We start from the raw sequence: 16948 nt of genomic DNA, 5'->3' as shown, positions 1-16948 counted from the left end.
GAGAACTCCTCCCCCAGCGCCTCTGTCACATGACTGCCTGCCGCTGAGGGGGCGGGTCCGCTAGAGGCGCGGCGCGCCCGGCGATTGGACGGCACGCCGGGGAGGGGGGCGTTGCCATGGGCGGCAGAGGAGATCGTGTCTGGTTCAGATGCCGTTATGGCGCTCGGTGCTGTACCAGAAGGTAAGCGAGTTCACAAAGAGGACATTAATAACAGCCACAGCGAAGCGCTAGCGTCCAGTGGCACGGTTCAAGTAACGCTTGTCAGCTTTCAGTTTGTCGTACTAACCGCTACTTACGTTGGATATCCTTTTTTTTCTGTACATAGCTGTGCGGTTCCTACCACTTGCCTTCTCTAGGGCTCGCTGCCTGCTTGTATTAGTTACTGAACCGACCAGGAAAAGAACAGTCTGTTAGTAATTTGATGATCCGTCTTTTTCAGTTTAGAGTAACCGTGGCTCTCGCTGCACTCTCTGCTGGGAGCGGTGAATGTTTCCGCTGTGATGTCGACATGGCGGTTTGAAGGGTTAAGTTAGTGAGAGTGGCCGTTTCGCCCAGGCCGGAGTGCGTTTTGTGCTGTCACTCGTCTGGCTTCTTGAGCCTGGATGTTAAAGAAACCTGCATGACACTTTCCTGCCGTATATATGAATGTCTTTTGCGTCATTCGGTAAAAGGGGCTTCTGGTTTGTTTTTGTTTTTTTCTGGTGTTTATTTCTTAGGAAACAAAACTGCAATCTTTAAACGATAGCGATAAACAAACCCGAAAGCAGTTGAATTCAGTACACCACAGACCTTCTGTAAGAATTATGGTTTTGCTGTTCGCTCTTTTGAAAGACCCCCCCCCATCGAATTGGGAGCTGCTGTTTTGAGTTGAGACACGGCCCTCATAATGTCATCTCCAAGTTATCTGTCCAGAGCACCGGTTCTGTGCTGTACGTTGGAAACGATAAGTCGAGGGTGGGTCTGTCTGTCAGAAAGTGTAGGCGTCCCCCCCAGAAAAAAAAAGAAACGAACAGTAGGATCTTTAAAACCCACGTTTTCTTTGATGAAAGGTTTGAGATACGTTCCTGGGTGCAGCGCTCACGCTGATGACAGAATCTCTGTTATGTTAAATGAATGAATGAAGTATTTTGAAGTGAATTCATCCCTCTGTTTGGGTTGCCGCATCTGTGAATCAGGAGTGATTTTTAATGACTTGCTGTAGTTTTGCATTACATTTAAAAATAGATATAATCAGGAAGTGGACTTCTTCCCACACAAGTACATATATTGCAAAGCCTGTATTTCTAGAATGTTTCATGCAGTGAAAGATTACATTGCAGGAAGATTACTTTTATGAAACGGGCATATACATTTTCCTATGGAGTTTTATTAGTTTGGAAATACAACAGGGTTGGCAGATTATGCACTGGGGGTACTGGAAAATACCACTCTGGAAGCTTTGGAAAGAGGTCCCTGTTCCATTTGTCTTTTCAGTTACAGTAGTTACTGCCATTGTTAATGGTAATATTGCAAAAACATCCAAAATGGATATATTGATGTGTTGTTAATGTATGTGAATTTTGCTTGGTTGAGCTTTTAGCCTTAATGTCAAATTATTAAAATCATTAAGTAATACAATTTTTTTTTATGCTGTGTTATACTTTATTGTAGAGAAAACCTAGGACTAGGAGTTTAATGTTTTCTTGCAGCTTTGATGAAAGCACAGAACCGGTAGCAAAATGCTCTTCATTAATTTTAATAAAAAGCTTGCATATCAGCCCTGAATAGCAGTTATCACACTTTGTTCCACTTTTTGTTTATTTTGTATCTTACTAAGGTGGTTTTTCATAAAAGCTTTTTTGTTTTTTTCTCATCGTTGGTTGCTAATACAGTGTTTAGTAACAGCACACCCTTGTTATACATATGTTTTTGGTAAAGAGGAACATATTCAGTTTAACACAGGAGGCAATAATTATTTTTCCCCATGACATTCTGTATTTCATTATTTACAAGTCTTAAAGAAATTTAAACTGAGTCAAGTATGGGAATTAAAAAGATTAAAGCACTGTTCTCCTCCCTGGAAATACACAATGAAAGATGTGAAATGGTAATGAAACTTAATTATAATGTAGTTGTGTTGTTTTTTCATACAGCTGTAAAAGAATATACAGTAAAAGATTTGATTTTGAACACTCAGGATATTTATTTGACTAAAGGAGCTTAACAGAGTATTTTGATGATCAATTAATTACTGTCGTTTTGAAGTTCAGTACTTTGTGCTTCAGCAGAAGAGAATTAGAAAGCAAAGTTCATACAAGTGAGCAGAGAAAACACATTCCTGTAAAATTCCTAAATCAGATTAAAACATTCGGCCAGTACTGATTAGGAAGAAACTGCTCCAGTATAATCTAGTGAGATATTTCTGGCAGTTTAAACCCTCTGGAGAATTTTCTTAATGAGCATACCACACTTAAATTGCTCCTTCACAGAACTGCAAGTTAAGAGGAGTCTGACTGCCAAAGCACTCAAAGGGTTTGTAGAACCTGTATCTTTATAGATGCAGCTAGGGGTCAACGTTTAAACAGTTACTTTTAATCGCTTTTACTGGAGTTGACCTATGAGCCAGTAACTGAAGTAGATTTTATCTAATGTAGCAAAGGAAGACTCTATAATCCAACCAAAACCTTTTTTTTATTTTAGAGCATGTAGTCATAAGGTGTCACAGGGTTTTACTTCAACCACAGTAGTAGTATCCAACCAGTCCAAACATGGTGTCAATAAAGATCATGAATTGCCAACTTGGTATTGTAGTAAAGCTTACAGTGCCATAATCTCCGTTATGGTCATACAGGAACATTTATGAAAAGAGGCTATAGTTAAGTCATACACTTTTTTTTTTCAGATCATCCTTTCAAAGACTTGATTGACACCTTGGAAAGTGATGGAAATGAAAACAGATTTTTTTTTAACCCGCAGAAGCTCAATGACCCACGATATGGTGAGTGAATGGAAAAATTAATAAAATGCAAATAATTTCAGCTGTGTTGTTGTTTGATTGTATTGTGGACTGTTGTAAAATATGAATCCATTCTATTTCCTTCTTGGCATTTGTAATTTTGGTACCACTCTAGAACTTAATAATTCAGTCAATCCTGGTTTCCCTTTATTAGTTGCTTAGGTGTCTCATCACCAGGCTGATGATATTTTGATCTTAAGAAGTCTTCTAAATGAGTCTCTCAGTTCCTTTTGTCAGAATGCAAAGTGATGTCTTATATTCAGTCAGTCAAAATCATAACTGTCTCAACAACAAATAATAAGCACATTTTTTACCCAGGAGAATCTAGATACAAAAATCATAACAGATCACGTGCATTCCATTAAACTGTTACATCCATTTGCCTTTGCACAATTAGAAAAAAACACAAACATTTCTTGTTTAAAATATGTAGCGAAAATACTTCGATCTGCTTTCACTTTTAAATACATTATTTTGCCATATAAGGGCCTTCATTCCTCTTGCTTCTAACATTTTTAGAAGCAGGATCACCGACATCCTAATATAGTACAAGCATGACATTGCGGGAGTCATCTGAAAATACTTTTGTTTCCAGCACTTTCATTCATCTTTCTTTCTCAACATAGATTTGTTGCCTCTGTCCATCCGTGTCATACTGGAAGCTGCAATCCGGAAATGTGATGGATTCTATGTGAAGAAGGAGGATGTCTTTAATATACTTGACTGGTGCCAGCAGCAGAGTAGTGCCGAAGTGCCCTTCTCTCCTGCTCGCATTCTCCTCCAGGATTTCACGTGAGTCTGTGGCTTGAAACTCTCTCCTGAAACTCCAGGGGTGTTGGCAGAGCCTGCAGTCTGCTCCAAAATCATCCGCTTGGCTTTTAAAGTGTTGCTCTTGGCTGCTTTCGGAACCCAGTATCCAGTTCAGTCGATCAGTCAGTCAAGGTTTATTTATCAGTGCACGAACAGTACAGCAGACAGCAGTGTTGTCGGCAATGAAATGCTTTGTCTGCGAGCTCATTAAGAGGGATAGAAGAGTATAATTTATAGGGATTAGGACACAATAAATTACACAATTGCAATTTACAATACAATTTACAGATTGTGCGAAAGTAACACAAGGATAGGAGGTATTTAGCGCTCTTCGTATGTGTCCTGAGAGTGCAAGTGACAGGAGGTCGCCGGTGCACACTGTCAGTTCAAGTGGTTGCCTGTTCGCCAGCGGCCGTTTGAGTAACTGTGGCGTCTGCTGTGGTTGGGTGTTGAGCAGTCTTACTACCTGGGGGAAGAAGTTGTTACGAAACCTGGTGGTCTTGGTCTTGCATACTTCGGCACCGGATGGTAGCGGAGAATTCACGTGCGTGCGTGAGTGAGTGAGATGATCACGGTTTCCGTGTGCCGCGCGTGACAGTGTGTGCTTGTCGTGACAGGGGTGTTCCTGCCATGGTGGATCTGGCTGCTATGAGAGATGCAGTGAAGGAGCAGGGCGGCGACCCCAGCCAGGTCAACCCCCTCTGTCCCACCGATCTCATTGTTGACCATTCAATTCAGATAGACTTCAGCAAATGGTAAGTGGATTATGTGTAGTTTTTCCACTCACTTTCAAACCTTTTCAAAACGTTTTCGTGCCAGTGTTGAAGTTATATTTTTATTTTAGTCTGAATTCACATTAATTGTGATGGTTTAGGTTTGCACTCTTTTGATTTCCCCATATTGAACTGGTTCACAGACACGCGTCTCAGCATGTTGAGACTGATTTGATCTTTGTTTTATTTCATAATGTGTGATTGTTACCAATATCTTTACGGTTGTCTGGTATGTTTGTCAGTCGTCTGGTGTGTAAAGGTGAATCGCACTTCCTGTGCACTTCTGTGAAGGCGTGGTGTTGTTTTATTTCAGCGCAATCCAGAATGCCCCAAACCCAGGAGGAGGGGAAGGGCCAGGAGCACCTGCCAGGTCCTCGACAGCCAAACCGCAGCCCCGGAGAAGCCAGTGTGGGAGTCAGAAAAGTTGTAAAGGCTCTTGTAAAGATGGCCAGGGCGCTGGTACCTCAGGAAGACCTACTGCTGTCCAGATTGAAAACACCCCGATCCTGTGCCCCTTCCATCTGCAGCCTGTGTCCGAGTATGAAGCGTGGATTGATGCGTTCTTTTTTACTTAATATTAAAAATGATTTACTTAATATTATACATCATGTAATATTTATACAAACCTAACGTGTTACAGTGTTATTAAAACATGAGTGCTAACTTTAATTTTTCCGTCTTGTCCTTTACAGACCGGAAGTAGCGTTGAAGAATCAAGAGATGGAGCTAAGCAGGAACAAGGAGCGGCTGCAGTTCATTAAGGTATGGCACTCGAGCCTCACCTCTGCATAGTGCTTAGGAAAACATCCTGGATTTTTTCCCCATAGCATATACATTATATAGAACGTGGCATAAAACACTTCTAAAACATCAGACTGGACACACACTCTTTTAAGTTTTAACAGTTTATCTTATTTTTTGTGGACGTGATCCATATTGCAGTTGATCAATTATTTAAGTGCAAAACATGAGCCGATAGCATTTGAATTGCCTAAATCTGGCTCACACCCCAAATAATCTGTTACTGATTATTTTTTTCTGATTGGTTGCACAGCAGGGAACAAACCGTCAACGCAGGAATGTTTTTAAAGCCTCTGCTCTTATTTAAGAAGCCCCCGAAGATACTGGAAATGTAAAACTAACGCCAACAAATTCCATTCACTGAAATGGCGCGTAACATTTAGGGCCGCCAGAGCACTTTAGGCAGTAAAGCCTGAGTACATGCTGGGTCAGTGTCACTGGGTCGTTCTCCTCTGTATGAGGTTCGTGGGCTTGGTAGTTGCAAGCTTTGGTGTAAAAAAAAAACCCCAGTTGGTCTGTTTTAAATCAGGTGGGTATAATGAAAAACAAAAATATATTTTTTTCTTTTTGCAGTGGTGCTCAGAGGCTTTTAAAAATGTGAATGTGGTGCCTCCTGAAATGGGGGCTGTGCACCAAGTGAACCTCGAGTATCTTTCACACGTTGTCCAAGATGATGGGAGGTTTCTTTACCCTGACAGTGTAGTGGGGACAGATTCACACACAACCATGATCAATGGCCTTGGGATTCTGGGTTGGGGTAAGTAGAATTTTGCAATACAGGTGGGTAGCTGCTTCAGCATGAGTATTTTGCAATACAGTTATGCAATACCTCATGCTTTATTTTAACTGTTATTCCAGGGTGTTTCTTATTTGCCTTGTAAATGTTTCCATATGAGTGTCTCTGGTTTTTCTTCACAGTAAGCTGATGTTTTCCCTGCAAGTTTACTTCCCACAGTGTCAAAACCTGAAACATTTTCATTTTTTACTTTGCATTTTTGTAGCTAGTGGTTTACTGCCTTGAGGTATGCTACCACATACTAAAAGAAATATGTGACAGTTTTTGGATGTGAATGCCACTCCCTGTGCCTGTCACTTAGCATGTATTCCATCTGTTGTAGGTGTTGGAGGTATTGAATCTGAAGCTGTTATGCTTGGCCAGCCTGTGTCCTTGGCTTTACCCCAGGTTGTTGGATGCAAGCTAGTTGGATCCATTAACACTTTAGCTACATCTATAGACATCGTCCTCGGCATCACTAAGGTATGAAGATACCCAGAGTGTCAAAGCATTGTATATACCACTTATTTTTTGGTTTTATTTTAAATTTCTCACTCAAAATATACTCTGATTTTCAGCACCTTCGACAGGCTGGTATTGCGGGTAAATTTGTGGAGTTTTTTGGGCCAGGAGTGTCTCAGTTATCTGCTGGAGACCGGACTACAATCGCCAACATGTGCCCAGAGTATAATGCCACTGTGAGCTTTTTCCCCGTTGATCATATAACACTGAAGCACTTGAAACAAACAAGTAAGAAAATAATTAACCTCAAATTCCTTATGAACAAAAAAAAATGAAATGCACCATATCTTGACAACAGGAGTTAAAACTTGCATCTTCATTTGTTTATGTTGCTACATGTCTCGTGTTGTGTGCTTAAAACTGATTTAATGCTGATCTTATTTTGGTTTTCAGAGTTTGACAAAGAGAAACTTGAATTAATGGAAGGTTATCTTAAAGCTGTGAAACTGTTTAGAAGTTATGAGGACCCATCAGAAGATCCACATTATTCTGAGGTGTGTCTGGAATATCTCACATTTCAAAATGTGCAATAACTTAATAGTCCAGGTGTTTTTGGATACAATTTAAATTTGAAATGGTGGTTATAACCCAAATCTGTCATTGCCTTGTAGATAATAGAGATAAATCTCAGCTCCATCATTCCCCATGTGAGTGGCCCTAAGAGATCTCAGGACCGAGTGGCTGTTACCAGCATGAAGCAGGATTTTTTGAACTGTCTAAATGAGAAGGTAATACACTTGTTCTTGGATCTGTAATTCTGTGAATTGGAATATCAGTGGTGTAATTGTATTGCACATTATTTTTCTATTGCATACTTATTTATTTTTAAAAAGCAATCAACTTGTGAATGCTCATATTAAGCAAGTTAGTTATCACAAAAAATGAAATACCAAACTGAGGCCACAACTTGTTCAGTATTTTCAAAAGCATGCATGATTATTGATACTTAAGTATATCGCTGAATCTTTTCCTCTAGGTGATTTGATATCTTGGTGTCATAAGGTAATTGAAATAATGGTAATTGGAAAAACAGTTTGAACTTTAGAGTGGAAGGAACAAGTTCCTGTTTAATTTCTTAGTCAACAGACTGTCTCTCCCAAGTCACAGACAGCACGTGTTCAAGATTATCCTAAATGGCTAATGTTTAAAACGAATATATACAGTTGTTGACTGTGTAAGAAATCAGACAAATTTCACAGGTTAAGGAAAGACAGTCTAATGTTAAGTAGTATTAGCATAAAAGAATGCTTAAGATACACTGGCAGATCTCAAGACATGATGGTATTCTCCTGATTTTGTTGAAGGAAGTGACTCAAATTTATGTTTTTCTATCAATTGTGGGACCAAAATGCTTTCTATTTTGCTCTAGGTTGGCTTTAAAGGATTTCATGTTCCATCTGAAAAACAGAACACAGTAGTGTCTTTTCAGCATGAAGGAGCAGAGTACGAGCTTGCCCATGGCTCTGTTGTCATCGCTGCTGTGATCAGCTGCACAAACAACTGCAACCCGTCCGTCATGTTGGCAGCAGGTGAGCCTCCGTGAACAGCGTCTGGATGTCAATACAGCCCTTACCTCTGAAATAACGTGCTACAGAAGGAAGGTGAAAAACTGCTTTGTAACGGTGGATTGTGGTGTTTTTGTTGAAGGGCTGCTGGCGAAGAAGGCAGTGGAGGCAGGCCTGGTTGTTAAACCTTACATAAGAACCAGCTTGGCACCTGGGAATGGAATGGTGACTCACTACCTCAGTGCCAGTGGCGTTTTACCTTACCTCAGTCAGCTCGGGTACGTATGTCTTTGAGGAAGGACGCATGATCAGAAAAGACACGTTCCATTGTGTGAGTTTGAGGTTATTTGTTTTTACATTTTTGGCAAAGCTATAGCATTTTGTAAGTGAATTTCCCAAAGGACTGATCACACTGAGGCTCTATTTCCATTTATTTTGAGGCTAAAAAAAGTACAAACCAAATTGGAAGTTATACCAGAAGGACATTTGGAAAAAAACTGCAAGTCTCTCGTTTGTTTGTAAATCTATGTTCAACCCTTGTTTGTGGTTTCTGTACTACTGTGTATGAATAGTTACTTGGCTTCCCATTTCAGTATATATAGGCATACATGCACTGTTGGAAGCAGTGGAAAGTGTTGAAGCATATGATTTAAGCTGTTAATATATCTCTGCTGTCACTTGGGTTTTTGCTTTATATTTCTTATGCAGGTTTGAGGTTATTGGTTATGGATGTGCCACCTGTGTTGGAAACACAGCTCCGCTTCCAAATGCTGTCATTGAAGCGATTAAAGAGGTAGTGTTTAAATTCAGATTTTTTTACTAAGTGTTTTTAGACGTGTATATAAATATCCGCCTGCGTAAGAATGGTTAAACTTAGTGCTAAGTATTTAACCATTCATATATTGAATAGCAATGTATAGTGTAAAAATATATTAAACCCCTTGATGAAAACATAGTTTTTGTAGTTTTATTATTAGAGTGGTTTTGAAAATCAATCATTTTAGAAGAATTTAGAAACAGGATATTCAATATACTTATGTTTACTGTGCATTTCTTAGAACTCCGAGTATCTCTAAGCAGACTATTTGAAGGATTCTTGGCTGTAACGTTTTAAAGCATGTCCTCCTTTTTTGTGTAAGATATGATTCTCTTAAAAAAATTAAAAACTGCTCAATGCATCTGATAAGTGCTTCAGAAATGTCCTTTGTTTTACATTGCTTCATCACTGCTAGAGTGGTGTAGGAACCGTTTATTGATTGAGCAAGAAGTATTGCAAACCTGAGCCTCACATTTTGTTCACAGGGAGACTTAGTCGCATGCGGCGTGCTGTCTGGAAACAGGAACTTTGAGGGTCGTCTGTGTGAATGCGTGCGTGCCAACTACCTTGCCTCCCCACCTCTTGTGGTAGCTTATGCCATAGCTGGCACTGTTGGCATAGACTTTGAGATGGAGCCTTTGGGTAAGCCCTGTCAATTACACTTTAGGCCTTTACTCAGTTTTTAAGGTGTAGAGAATGCTGAATGTGAACTATTATTACAGTTAGTATGGGTTATGGACTCTGAAAAATTATAACTTGTTTTGTAAATATAGCTTGTTTATGTTTATTCCTACACTTGTTTTATTTATAGGCAAGAATTCAGATGGTAGAGAGATTTACCTGCGTGATGTCTGGCCCACTAGAGAGGAACTCCAGCAGACAGAGGAGCAGAGTGTCATCCCATCCATGTTCAGAGAGCTGAAAGAGAGGATGGAGGTCAGCCCTACAGCAAATGCGTCCCTGCCTGTCACAGAGAAATTGAAATCAGTTCAATTACTGTCTCTGTGTATTGGACTACTCTGATTTCATCTGTATTGTGCTTGTTATTCACAGAAAGGAAACAAGCTCTGGAATGGTCTTGAAGCACAAGAAAGTGTCACATTCTCTTGGGATCCAAAATCTACATATATTAGATGTCCTTCATTTTTCCAGAAACTTGTAAGTTTTACTTTAAATAATATCTGTACATTTCTTCATTGTCGGTAAACAAAACCAGGCAATAAGGATACTTTTAGGAATGTAGATTATAAGAACTCCACTTAAAGTGGAAGGATGTTTATTTCTTTAGGTGCGACACTTGTCAAGTTGTGTGTAATATGTGTTATTTTCAGACCAAAGAGCCAGCTGCTCCACAGTCTATTGAGAATGCCCATGCCTTGCTCTTCCTGGGAGACATGGTTACAACAGATCACATTTCTCCTGCTGGAAGTATAGCTCGCACAAGCGCCGCTGCAAAATACCTGATGAGCAAGCGGTAAGAATTCTTCTCAGATTACATCCTTTTCTGTTCAAATCCATGAAAACTATGAAACGAATCTAATACAAACATGAAAACTGCTCTTCTGTTTTCTCAAATTTGCTTTTAATGCGTCATAACAAATGCATTTTCTTTTATAATCCCAAACCTGTTTGTCCCTGCAGGTGCAGCAGCCAATAAAAACAGTTTATCAAAGTAAAAAAAAGTGGGACAAACACGTTTGGGATTATAAAAGAAAATTTGATGCATTAAAACTGACCAAATTAGTCAACCATGAATGCCTTTGAAAAGCTAGACATTAATTTGACATAAATTCTGGCAGATTGTTATGGTTTTGTGTGAAACTTTTTGTATTTCAGTCTAAACTCAGTTTAAACTATTCTTTCAGACTGACTCCTCGAGAGTTTAATTCTTATGGGGCTCGCAGAGGAAATGATGCTGTGATGACTAGAGGCACTTTTGCCAGCATCAAGTTGCAGAATCGCTTTATTGGAAAGACGGGGCCTAAGACACTGCATATTCCATCAGAACAAATTGTAAGTGACTGTGTGGGATGTTCAGTCATTGTTCTGCAAAGGTCTTAAGTATTGTTTTAATGCTTAATAAATTCGCTATCGATCTGCCTACTTTGCAAGTTTAATTGTTCTCTTTCCAGACTGGGGCTCCTTCTTTGTGGAATGTGTGTTATCCCCATGTTAACGTGGGTTTTCACAGGATGCTCTGGTTTACTTGACATCTTTAAATCTTCCATGTGGGCCAATGGGAGCCCCAGGATGCTCTAGTGTCCCATAAAGGGTGTAGACCTGCTATTTGTTTGCTGTGACCCTCACCAGGAATAAGCAGCTTCCTGAAAATTAATGGAAAGACTGTTCTTACTGTAGCATTTGTCCTGATATTATTATTTTCCAGCTACTGTTTTGATTATTTCAACAGGAAAGAACAACATGGTTATTCATGGCTAGCAAAAGAAAGTAATCCTTATTACTTTTATGAGTTTATTCAGTATATAATCAGTTTTAGACCATTCTATAGCTCATTTCATTGCCTCTTTTTCCATAGCGCATCTGTCCCTTTAACAAATGCTTAGTACTGTGCTGTATTTAGTGTGCTTGCTGTCTGTGTTGTAGCTCGATGTCTTTGATGCAGCAGAAAAATACCAGAGGGAAGGGATCCCTGTGATCATTCTGGCAGGAAAGAAGTATGGGTCTGGAAGCTCTCGAGACTGGGCTGCCAAAGGACCTTATCTCTTGGTAATCTTCCAGTACACCATTCTGTTCAGACTCTGCTTTGCTCAAGCCCGGCACTTACAATGTCAAACATTAAAGCAGTATGTCTATAAAAGAGTTTCACCTTAACGTGCCAATCAGCTGATTCATCTGGAATTGTGGAGTTACTTGAAGTCTTGAATGAGTTTGTGATCGTCTTTTACAGAAAATGAATGTATGTGGGACAGAATGTACTGTGACATTTGTGGCTCGTTAGCTCTGCATTCCTGTGTACCCTAGATATTTTTCTTGATGTGTTTGTATTTTTAATGCTGTATTAGTGATGGTAGGGGTGGGAGCCAAGCTGAACACTTAAAAAGACTTGGTAAAGTCTGCAAATGCAAGTCTTAATATAGATATATATATATAGGTGTATTTTTTATATAAAAATATTGACACATTTCCAGTCAAACAGGCTTTTTGTCATAATCAGTTGAAAGTCATAGTCATGCTGTCCAAATTTGCCATATACATTATCAATGTAAGGTCCTCAAGAGAACATTACTGAGGAGATGCAGTCCTATTTGTCCATAATTATGTGTCTTGAAATGTTAGACTTTGTACCATAATGTGATAATCAAGAAAGTTTGGGTTGATGTTCTTAGATGTTTTGTGTCTTTGAGCGTATTTTTTTTCACAGGGTGTGAAAGCCGTAATAGCAGAGAGCTTTGAACAAATGCACAAAAACCATCTGGTTGGCATTGGGATAGCTCCTCTTCAGTTCCTGCCTGGAGAAAGTGCCGATGTGCTAGGACTGTCTGGAAAGGAGAAATTCTCTGTGTCAATTCCAGAAGACCTCTCCCCACGACAGGAGCTGACAGTAAAGGTCAGCTTCTTTTGGTACATTTAAGCAATAACTTCATAACATTTTAAAAACAACTCAAACTTATCTCCATTTCAAAAATGAAACGGATAAATTCTATTTTCTCCAATGCTAGTGTTTATAGAAGCACTTGTCAAACAAGGCAGTGTTTCTTTGTTTTAAGGTATTTTTAAGATGGTGCTAAGAGAGATAACACTGTTGAAATAATCAAAAACCCACTAACCAGACTGTACAATTGGAGTTTGTATTTAAAGTGAAATATTTTAGCTTTCTCTGTTTTTATTTTGTATTTTTCAGGCCAGCACCGGGAAGACTTTCAAAGTTATTGCTCTCTTTGAAAGTGAAATGGATATTGTTTTTTACAAGCATGGTGGCATCCTTAAGTATGTAGCTCGCAACATGTTACAACATTTACCGTGATGGAGCCTATTCAACACAAAGCCTTCAACAACAGCAAGTGCTGTCTTGTATCTGCTGAGTTGTTTGTAGATTATGCAAATTATAGCATACTTTCATTTTGTGATTCACTTCTTCTAAATGAAGAATGCTAAGATATATAAACTTTCAGACAACAAGACAGTTACACTGTAGAAATGAGAAGTGGATGGCCTTTTGACTGCCAGAACACCTTGAATGGAAAACTCAAGATCCAGCTTGAACATTGTCCATGTTTTCTTTTCTCCATACCATCACTTCCAGATGCCTTCCTTTCACATGAAACATATCCAATATACTTTGTTTTGGTAACTGTGAAATCATTTTTTGGACTGTTTGTGTATGTCTTGAATCACTGAGAAGAACGACTAACTTCCTTAATAGTTCGTATTGATGTGAAGAATGTGTCAATTTAAAATCTGAAGCCAGATCACTGTCGTTAGAACAGGTTTTACAGGAGTCTGTCTGATCTAAATCCTCATAGCACTTTCAGAGAGATTCAAGATAATTAAACCTTTTTGTTTCCTGCCTTTCTTCCTTGTGTATATCATTGGTGTTGACAAATTCATTTATTGATGCGAGGGGGGTAAAATATCCAATTAAATGCACTTTTCTTGACATTTTGGCATATGTCACTAATATTGTCTGTTTACTGGCAGTTTGATAATGCTAGTTTTGTGTTTATATAGTATGTAATGTTGCAAAAGTAGTAAATGAAATCGCTCATCACTGCACATTGTTTAAAAAACAAATAATATGCAGTGTCAGTTACTGTTACCTCAGAGTTTTGTCTGTGCCATCCGGATAACCTTCAGCTAGGCCCATATCTGGCATGTTGTGCGATATTTCTTAACGGGCGAGACTGCCAAAGCTGCCCCCCTATCTAAAAGTACTTTGACATGGCCTTGCAGAATAAGCTTTACCAGTTGGAATTCTCTCTTTTTTTTCCCCAAGACACGTGTGTTATTGTGAGTTTTTAGAAGTGTGAGTAACTGTTCATGCTGTCCTCTGCAGTTCCAGGTTCTGCTCTGTGATAATCAGTCCCACTGGAAAGTGATGAACCACGTCACCAGTAGTTGCTGCTCCTCAGACACCATTGTTTTTAATCGGTTCATGTGGGTTGTGTGTTTCTGAACTATTTTGGGAAGTTGGGGTTTAGTCTTGCTTTCTGGGTTTTATTCAGTACTTCAGTCAAGTCAAGCTCTTAAACCAGCAGCTATATCACCCTGCAACTCACAACTGGCAGCCCACTGGTGCTCAGCAGGTGTGAGCCTGGTCAGTACCTGGATGGGAGACCTCCTGGGAAAAACTAAGGTTGCTGCTGGAAGGGGTGTTAGTGGGGCCAGCAGGGGGCGCTCACCCTGCGACCTGTGTGGGTCCTAATGCCCCAGTATAGTGACAGGGACACTATACTGTAAACAGGCACCGTCCTTCGGATGAGACGTAAAACCGAGGTCCTGATTCTCTGTGGTCATTAAAAATCCCAGGGTGTTCCTCGAAAAGAGTAGGGGTGTAACCCCTGTGTCCTGGCCAAATTTCCCATTGGCCCTTACCAATCATGGCCTCCTAATAATCCCCATCTATGAACTGGCTTCATCACTCTGTTCTCCTCCCCACTGAGAGCTGGTGTGTGAGGAGCGTTCTGGTGCACTATGGCTGCCGTCGCATCATCCAGGTGGGGCTGCACACTGGTGTTGGTGGAGGGGATCCCCCATTACCTGTAAAGCGCTTTGAGTGGAGTGTCCAGAAAAGCGCTATATAAGTGTAAGCAATTATTATTATTATTATTATTATTAATATTATTATTATTTTATTATTAAATGAATTCTGCCTTCAATGTGGCAGTGCTGCCGCATTTCATTGCTCTTGTGGTCACAGTTTACTGGTACAGTTTTATATTTCTCTAGCGACGTTGTACAGAAAAGACAATGAAAGTGCAGTAACTTTTAGACGTAGCCATGAACTTAGAAGTCTGTATGTGTGGCGTGGTGCTTTACTTACAGTAGTCTCTGGGGTTTGCCAAAGCAGATTTTGACAGCAGTCTCCTTGGTCTAGTTTCAGAACTGCATGTATACAGCACAGGTATACAGCACAAGCCTATCAGGAGTACTTATTAAAATAAGTATTGTACAAAATGTATTAAATATGTAACTATTAACTGTTGCTGATAATGTAAATACATTTTAATAAAGACTGAAATGCAATTATTTCTGTTTTGTAAATATTTTTCTTTTTTTTTTATTTGGTAGTGTAGTATCAGTGGATCTTCGTTACTTAATTACATTGAACTGCTTATTACTTTGCAATCATTTTAATCTGGCTGATACTGTTTATAAAATTATTATATAATTGCTTACCAGAAGAAACGCTGAAATGGATATTACACACATTTGCTAAATTCTGCCCTTATCAGCTGTCTTGCATGAAAGCAAAAGAATTAAGTGCAAAAGAAAGAAAAATGCTGGCCCCTTCCACCAGTTCTGCTCTGGATTGCATCCATGTATCAGTGTGAATTAACCCATCCTACTTTCAGAGAGAAAGGAACTGTCCTCAATATTTTTTCTGTTTCAGTATATGTGCAGTTATTTGTATCTGCTGCATACAAATGAATGAATGGTTTTATAATGGTCTTGTACAGCGTTAATTCTGGATGCTGGTGGATGGTGGATGCTGCACATTAGTGGTGGCGGGGATCCCCATTACCTGTAAAGCGCTTTGAGTGTAGTGTCCAGAAAAGCGCTCTGTAAGTGTAAGCAATTATTATTATTATTATTATTATTATTATTATTATTATTATTATATCTAGACTTACATGGTTATAATGTTGACAGGTTGCAAGTATCTTATACTTGCATGCATAAAGTACATATTATATATATAGATGTGTTCATCTCAAAGGATCCCAAACTGCTTTACACACAAAAGGGAGCTCATTTCTATGATGTGCCATTATGTATCAGCGACCGCACTGCACAGCAGATCAGGAGAAGCGAGAAATGAAGTGGGAATTTTTAAGAAGGTGAGGGGTTGATACTCATTCAAGACATGGCATGGGATCTTTAATGACTTTTATGATGATGATCATTTTTTTTTTATTAATAATTTAACGACCTGAGATTTTTCAAGGCCAGCAGCCATATCACCCCACAGATTACATCTGGCAGCCCACTGAAGCTCAGCAGGTGTGAGCCTGTTCAGTACCTGGATGGGAGACCTCCTGGGAAAAACTAAGGCTGCTGCTGGAAAAGGTGTTAGTGGGGCCAGTAGGGGGCGCTCACCCTGCTATCTGTGTGGGTCCTAATGCCCCAGTATGGTGATGGGGACACTGTACTGTAAACAGGTGCCATTTTTCGGATGAGATGTAAAACTGAGGTCCTGACTCTGTGGTCATTTAAAATCCCAGGGTGTTTCCCTGGCGTCCTGGCCAAATTTCCCATTGGCCCTTACCAATCATGGCCTCCTAATAATCCCCCTCTATGAATTGGCTTCATTACTCTGCTCTCCTCCCCACTGAGAGCTGGTGTGTGGGGAGTGTACTGGTGCACTATGGCTGCCATCGCATCATCCAGGTGGGGCTGCACACTGGTGGTGGTGGAGGGGATCCCCATTACCTGTAAAACGCTTTGAGTGGAGTGTCCAGAAAAGTGCTATATAAGTGTAAGCAATTATTATTAATTTTAATGACCACAGAGAGTACAGACCTCGGTTTTTCATCTCATCTAAAGGATGTCTCCCCTTTTTTACAGTATAATGTTCCTATTAGCTACACTGGGCCATTATGACAACACAGACCGCTGGTTGAGTTCTCCCTACTGGTCCTACTAGCACCTCTTCCAGCAGCAACCTTGGTTTTCCCAAGAACCAGGATGCCTCCCATCCAGGTTCTGGCCAGGGTTTAAGGTCTTGTCTATAAAACGGCACCTTCTACAGTGCACTGTCTCCCATTTAC

The 16948-nt window shown here is 39.8% G+C and overlaps 1 protein-coding gene across 1 annotated transcript; it reads left to right on the top strand.

Moving 5' to 3' along the window:
• Window positions 1-25: 25 nt before the first annotated feature.
• On the top strand, window positions 26-15206 carry ireb2 (iron-responsive element binding protein 2). The gene is made up of 22 exons (XM_088641768.1): window positions 26-181; window positions 2883-2978; window positions 3623-3788; window positions 4424-4561; window positions 4893-5117; window positions 5272-5341; window positions 5954-6137; window positions 6499-6638; window positions 6734-6905; window positions 7071-7171; window positions 7289-7405; window positions 8047-8206; window positions 8325-8460; window positions 8891-8975; window positions 9485-9641; window positions 9811-9935; window positions 10053-10157; window positions 10331-10473; window positions 10865-11012; window positions 11604-11726; window positions 12382-12567; window positions 12862-15206. The coding sequence occupies exons 1-22, from the start codon at window positions 157-159 to the stop codon at window positions 12982-12984; spliced, it is 2925 nt and encodes a 974-aa protein (XP_088497894.1). The 5' UTR covers window positions 26-156; the 3' UTR covers window positions 12985-15206.
• Window positions 15207-16948: the final 1742 nt, after the last annotated feature.

The sequence above is a fragment of the Lepisosteus platostomus genome, chromosome 7, assembly GCF_059453375.1.
Source record: "Lepisosteus platostomus isolate fLepPlt1 chromosome 7, fLepPlt1.hap1, whole genome shotgun sequence".
In the NCBI taxonomy this organism is placed as follows: Eukaryota; Metazoa; Chordata; class Actinopteri; order Semionotiformes; family Lepisosteidae; genus Lepisosteus; species Lepisosteus platostomus.
This window is presented reverse-complemented; position numbering and strand designations above follow the sequence as displayed.

Excerpts from the sequence above, each read along its gene's own strand:
- ireb2 (XM_088641768.1), top strand. The coding sequence starts at position 157 with ATGGCGCTCGGTGCTGTACCAGAAG. Across the intron at positions 4,562-4,892 it reads CAGATAGACTTCAGCAAATG|CGCAATCCAGAATGCCCCAA; the intron begins GTAAGTGGATTA and ends GTTTTATTTCAG. Across the intron at positions 6,639-6,733 it reads TCGTCCTCGGCATCACTAAG|CACCTTCGACAGGCTGGTAT; the intron begins GTATGAAGATAC and ends TCTGATTTTCAG.